The sequence below is a fragment of the Botryllus schlosseri genome, chromosome 6, assembly GCF_051294905.1.
Source record: "Botryllus schlosseri isolate E-star chromosome 6, Bs_hap1, whole genome shotgun sequence".
Lineage (NCBI taxonomy): Eukaryota > Metazoa > Chordata > Ascidiacea > Stolidobranchia > Styelidae > Botryllus > Botryllus schlosseri.
Genome location: NC_137241.1, coordinates 11,714,010 through 11,720,435, shown reverse-complemented (window position 1 = coordinate 11,720,435; position 6,426 = coordinate 11,714,010). Strand labels below are relative to the sequence as shown.

The window sequence follows — 6,426 nt, the reverse complement described above, 5'->3', positions numbered from 1 at the left end:
CGTAAATGATAAACGGGACGGTGTCGACACCGAAGGTTAAGGTCGTAGGTAATCAATCGCTGTCTTGGAATGGAAAGGTTTTCTTGACTTCCCTACCAGGCTTCAGCTACGTTTGCGCCCTTCAAGTTGATTACTGTATATTTCGGCTGCTCGGAGCAATGTGACTGTGACGCCATCTACGATCCATGGTTATTTTATTAGTACGTCACGAGTTCTATGCGTTTAACTGTGGAAATCGCTTTGAATTTCGCTTCAATTGACCAACTGCTGCTGCAGATTTCGATAAAAAGAGTACTACTGAAGTGTGGTGACAAATCTTCAGTATATATGTTTCGAATCAGCTGTGATTCGATTTTGTTCACCCATACTCGCCCACCACTCCGTAATAATCACATGGCCAAGTTTTATCACCATCCGCCATGATTTTGTAGTACTAACGTTGACTCTTCATTATACAAATTGCGACTTCTACAGGTTATAGGGCGTACGATTTGATAAGTGCAGGTTCAATAACATGAAATGTTATAAAGGTTCGGTGCAAGTTGGATACAAATTCCTGCTTCAAGCGATGATGATCGACTTGATATTTTTATCACTCTTCGAATGCCTACCGATTACACTGACATCTGAAGATGCATGTCGCTATAAAGGAGACATGGGTCTTATCGACCCTGAATGCATCAGGAATATGAGAGGTATGTCACTTGAAATATAGAAATATGGAGACTCTGACTGTAACTTCTATGACTGAGGACTGAGGACAGAATGGATTTGTCTATCTTGGCGTATACTTATTTCAATCACGCGACATATAGCTGGTTTACAGGTCGGGATTTGAATGTTTTCTTACTCCGGTTACCCTCATCAAGTATCACACACATTGGACGAGATCTTAAGCGAATTATCTAGACGGGTAAAATTCACTGCGATTCAGGCTATCTGCAAAAACAATGTCTTGGCCTGGTAACGGAGGTGTTCCGTTTCACCATATACAAAATCATTCATATTGGCACCAGGTGGTGTTGGTTTTACCTCGTCAAAGACAGTATTATTCCTTTGTAGATCAATTCATTCACATCCGAGAATGTTACGGAATCTACTATGAGCCACGCCAACCGCGTGAAGACAGGTCTGATATTACGTTTGGGATAAGCATCGAGAAGCGCCTGCGATCCGAGTATGTTGACGATCTAACCTACACGATCTTCAGGTACGTATTCAAAAAGTTATAACAGCTACACGTAGTTACTCTGGTTGGAGCTCGAAGCATGAATAGTCCTACAATATTATTCCTAACTTATAGCCTATATAAATATATATATACAATATATACCCAAATAGAAAATATAATTTATGTATGATTTTTCTCGCTATTGGTATGTAACCATTTGCGCAAATCACACTTATAATTAGGGGGGAGACGGGTAGCCTACAATATTCAGATTGCAAATTCATAACGTCTCAGGAAGGAGAGATGCCATTACGTTAACCCTGGCGTCTTATATTTTAGCAAAATCGGGAATTTCAGCACTCCGGGATCTTTGTCGCGAGTACGCAGTTGTGCAACGATGAGACTCGGTTCCACTTGCACCCTACCGAAACGGAAACATGGAGAAATACAGCTAATCTACCTGCCTATAAAACTTGAGGAGCCAGACATCAGGTACTGCGAGTTTGAAATTCAAGGTAAGTCATTAAAATTATTGTAACATAATTCTTGATATACGTGGCAATAAAGTAGAGCGACATCTCTCCATTTGCCACACCTTCATTCGTTCTTAATTGCAATGCAATGACAATGCAGAACCGTGACGAAACGATGGAGTTTGTGACGCCCCTAAACCTTGATCGCGAAGGAACTGTTTGCGTCAGACTTTTTCCGTAGCAATACACATCGTTTGCTGATATCGTTGGCCAAGACTCCCTCTCTTATTTGATTCCATGCTTTTGGCGCGACGATCCATCTCACACTGTCAGAATTTCGGGTAGATTTCTAAATTAATTTTTATCATTCAAGTCAATACGAAAATTATATATTAGGACGAACATAAAGAAGTATCAGTGCAGTAAAAGCCTATATCGATATATCGGCCTATATTTCGAATATCTCCTAACACTAGAAGCTTGAGCATGAATACTGTATAAGAGCATGCATGATAATCTCATATCATAAGCGAATAATATTTTAAGTGCATAAGTTGTGTGTAATACATGGTTCAGTCGAGAGGCTGATTTTGTGTACCAGTAGTAAAATGCCGTGGATAGAGAATGTAGGCGTTTCCCGCGACACGCCTACTTTTTACCACGTAATCGACATTTTTTTCATTTCAGAACGCCAAGCGCATCACCGCTTTTGCACCCAAGACAACGATTTTAACTGCTTGACGATTCAAAATGGCGCTCTAGAAATGAGATATGAATTTTCCCCATTCAAAGTCATTTTTGAGTAAGGCAAATGGTTCATATCATGTGTATATAACTGGTGTAAATAATAATAATAATAATAATATTTTGCCATTGTTGCAGATATCAATGCTGCGTCTTTTCCATTTCGGGCTCGCAGTTAGCCAGATCTGGAGATCATCAAATCGTTTATAACGCTCCTGGTAAGCTTCTCGTTCAATTTCACATTCACTAAAAGTCTAAATTAATCTATGCTTGACTAAAGTTACGAAACCTCCAATGTAAGACGCAATCGGACAAGGCCTCTTAGGCTACTCCAGGCTCGATATTATAAAAAAAAAACATATGACTTTCGCTTGTATTCAATTGAAATAGTCTATACCACGGGTCGCCAACTCAGAACGGGTCGCGGGCTACTTTTATGATTTCGTAATAGGTCGCAAGCTGCATGAATTCAATATCAAGACAAAATAGTCAAACAACCACGTGTTTTAAACGTCACCTCAGTAAACGATGTGTTCTCTAACATAGTATTTTATTTAGGAAATACAAACATAAAAATAATATCATGATCTTCACTTCCATTCTATTTTGAACCATGAACTGCGCACGGCATCTGATCACACTTTTCAGCGACTAAAGAATTGATATTAGGGTTAGATAGACGTCGTAGGCTACTTGTTGGAAAACTATCTCCTCGCTATGCTTGATCTTGTGGGGAGGTCATCAGTCGTTTTCTGAGGTTCTCTGGGTCTTGGCAGTGTCTGAGCTATTGCACGTCAAGGCAATATGCCCATTGCGCATTAGGGTTGTTCAAAAAAAACTTTTTTTCCTGAATCTTGCTGGCTACGTGATTACATCGTCAGGTTGCCTTAAAAAACGACGCACACCAAATTTGAATTCATTCTAACCAATATTCGCAGATTTCGTACAGTTTGAATATTTTGAATTTACCCAAAAATGCAAAAAAAAAATTTCAAATTTTTCTGTCAACCACATGAAATTGTTGCGCTGTCTTCAAAAACGATGCAGAACAAATTTGACTCAATTCCAACCCAGAGAAGTGTAATTATTTAAGTTTTTCTTTGATAATTCGGGGATTATCCTTGATCGGTGGATAATCGAAGAATTATCATCTAAAAACTCAAATAACTTGGAATAGTATTCGAAATTGGACACCCACCTTGATGAAATGATGATGATTTGAACCAGGGCCTTCAAGCAGTCTGCGTGGCCACAGCTAGAATGTTGGGGTAAATTCAGTCGCAGCCAGTAGCCAATGTTTACTCTTCAGGTATTAAAAAGAGAGGCAAGATCGTTAGAACGCGGTATCGTGGGAAACGGCGACAGCAGCACTGTCAATTTATGTCTATCGTGGACGATGAAAATATTGTTGCGACAGTGGAACAAAGGCTGAGCCCAAGTTTACCACAAAACCATGCGATATGCATGTTCGTAAAGGGTGGATGGATTGGGTGGACGAAAAAGCCCGTTTGTTTTCGCCGCAATCAACGCTAATGGCGGAATCCACATGCGTGGTGACTGTTATTTATCACGTTTTGTGTTATTCGAGTCGTGCTCAGTAACGAAGTACTTCTACTTTTACGGAGTACACTTGATCGGTAGCTATGTTTCAAGACTACTTTCGCTTCTTCTTCACTGTTCTAGGCAAAACAATTGGTAACAATTCAAATAAATCGATCACAACTTAGCACATATTCTACCACGTAGGTTCAGTAGGTTTAGTAGGTTCTCGAGGCGAAATGGAATGTTCATACAAACACAAGAACGGCGCAGGAACATTCTATGAAATTCATGTGCGGGCCAGTTCATGATAAAATGTTCAACAGTCTCAGTGCAGGCGCTACAATGTGCGGTGAGGTGCGATTCCAATTTTAAACAAGTGCGCGTTTAGTCTGCAATGAGTTGATAGCAATCGAAAGAATATTTAGTCACTTAAGTGATTCTGTTGAGATAGTAGGCCTATACTATAACGAAGGGATTCACGAAAAAGTTTGAAATGAGATCCTTTATCCTCTTCGGGGTAAAGCTGGTTCAAAATGTGCTTGCCATATTTGAGTATGACTTGCTTCGCTTTAGGTATTGCCAAGACTGTATTTGTAGGATTCCGGCCTTCAGATTCAATGCAATTTATTGCCAACAATTTCGTCATTCCAATACACCACATAATTTCAATACAATGAAAGATAGGAATGTGTTGAAACGACTTGGAGTGGTCTTTGAAATCAGACACCCACCTGGCCTAGGCGATGTAGAAAATGAGTCATGCATACTGAATGAAAAGTAAAAGAAAATAATAAAAAAGAACAGGTGACAAAAAAAGGGCATATGTCGGAAGGCGAGATGTATATGTCATTGTCAGGTTGTAGTCCAGAGTAATCTAGAGGGATAACTATAGTATTGATTTAGTGTAGCCCAATTGTTTGTATTTCGACTTGAATGGGGACAAAGCTCGATGACTGTCGGATAGCCGGAGAGATTGTTCCACACTGCAGGAGGCAGGTCCAGTATATTTGATGGACCGATGATCTTTTTTGTCGAACATATGGTAGTTGGACGACTAGGAAGCGCGTGTATCCCCCGCAATATCGACATGTGCTGTTATCCAATAAAGCCATTGCTTGCCATAAAGTAATTTATTTATTGTACATAATAAGTGTAGCGACGACTGATTCCACATTACGCCAGAATGCCGAGTGCATGCTGACTTTTTAACGTCACCTAATGTATCAACTGGAACAATCAAATGCTATAATCATTTCACAAAATCAAGATCTTCCTTCGCTCTGCCAACAATTTCGACGAGGACTCGGACAGATAATATCTCAAAAACAAGTTTAGCCCACACATCAATCAGAGGGACTTGGTTTTATGATACAACAAGGATATCAAATCGAGATAGATTCCGTACACCTGATAGACTTTTTACATTACACAATTTCGTTGATATATAATAAATGATTGGTTGACTGGTTGTACATGCCTCTTATTTACATGCTGTAGGCCAGAGGTCTCAAACTCAAATGTGCTCGCGGGCCAATTTCCTAGTTTTTGATGACGCCGCGGGCCGCAGCATCAATAATAGGGATAATCAATGTATAATTTCCAAGTAGGCCTTATTTTACGGGACCTTGCAGACAGGCATTCCCCTAACATCGTGAAAATGTAATTCACTATTGTACTATTCACGCTTGACACGGAAAAAATTCACATTTTTAAATATTTGAATAAAATTGTTGATATGTGTCGGGCATAATTTGTTAAAATAATGAATAGAATGCGAGAGGATGCATCACGACATCGTAAAACTGCCAGGATCTTTTGACGTGCCACAAATTTATGTAGAATATTTTAAAATCTACTGAAGATTATTCTGATATCAGAGCATTTGAGCGTGTAGCCTAATCCGGATTTTGATATAGCTCGAGAAGTAGGCTATTGCTATCATTGCCAAAGTCAAATTAAACCACCTTTAGATTTTGCCTGGAACATAGAGAGATGATATTTTTTTCGCCTGCACCATCGAGATGCTTTGACGACGGAGTTGCGATACGGCCCCATGAGGTCATCTAGTCTGCACCCCCGTTTTTTCTCTCCTCCATGCTATCCGTGATTGCTGAGCGCCTAGCAGGATAGCTGCGGATACCAATTTTCGAGTCTTTGGTATGACACGGCCGGGGATCGAACCCACGACCTACCGCTCGAGAAGCCGGACGCATAACCATTACACTATCTCGCTCATATCAATAACAACTTAAATATAATCATTATTGAGCGATAGTAATAGCATTGTTTCTCAACCTTTCACCCTTGTGCTTCCAATAAGATTTCTCGTATGCCCAGTCCATTTTCAACATAATTTCCGATAGTACGTATAATAAAATAAGAAGATCCATTCCTTTAAAATCGCGCGTACCGCGAATACTATTTCCCAGATGCATAAATTGGCCAAAACATATTCCACAGCATATAGGCATAATTCCACTATGCATCTCGTACCCC

General features: G+C 39.9%; 1 protein-coding gene across 1 annotated transcript; it reads left to right on the top strand.

Moving 5' to 3' along the window:
- The first annotated feature begins 401 nt into the window (after positions 1-401).
- On the top strand, positions 402-3,921 carry LOC145440986 (uncharacterized). The gene is made up of 6 exons (XM_080318776.1): positions 402-695; positions 1,063-1,210; positions 1,511-1,686; positions 2,332-2,446; positions 2,527-2,606; positions 3,698-3,921. The coding sequence occupies exons 1-6, from the start codon at positions 515-517 to the stop codon at positions 3,919-3,921; spliced, it is 924 nt and encodes a 307-aa protein (XP_080174902.1). The 5' UTR covers positions 402-514.
- The last annotated feature ends 2,505 nt before the right edge of the window (positions 3,922-6,426 follow it).

Coding starts and splice junctions, on each gene's coding strand:
- LOC145440986 (XM_080318776.1), top strand. CDS start 515: ATGAAATGTTATAAAGGTTCGGTGCAAGTTGGATACAAATTCCTGCTT. Junction 696..1,062: donor ATGCATCAGGAATATGAGAG/GTATGTCACTTG, acceptor ATTCCTTTGTAG/ATCAATTCATTCACATCCGA. Junction 1,211..1,510: donor CTAACCTACACGATCTTCAG/GTACGTATTCAA, acceptor CTTATATTTTAG/CAAAATCGGGAATTTCAGCA.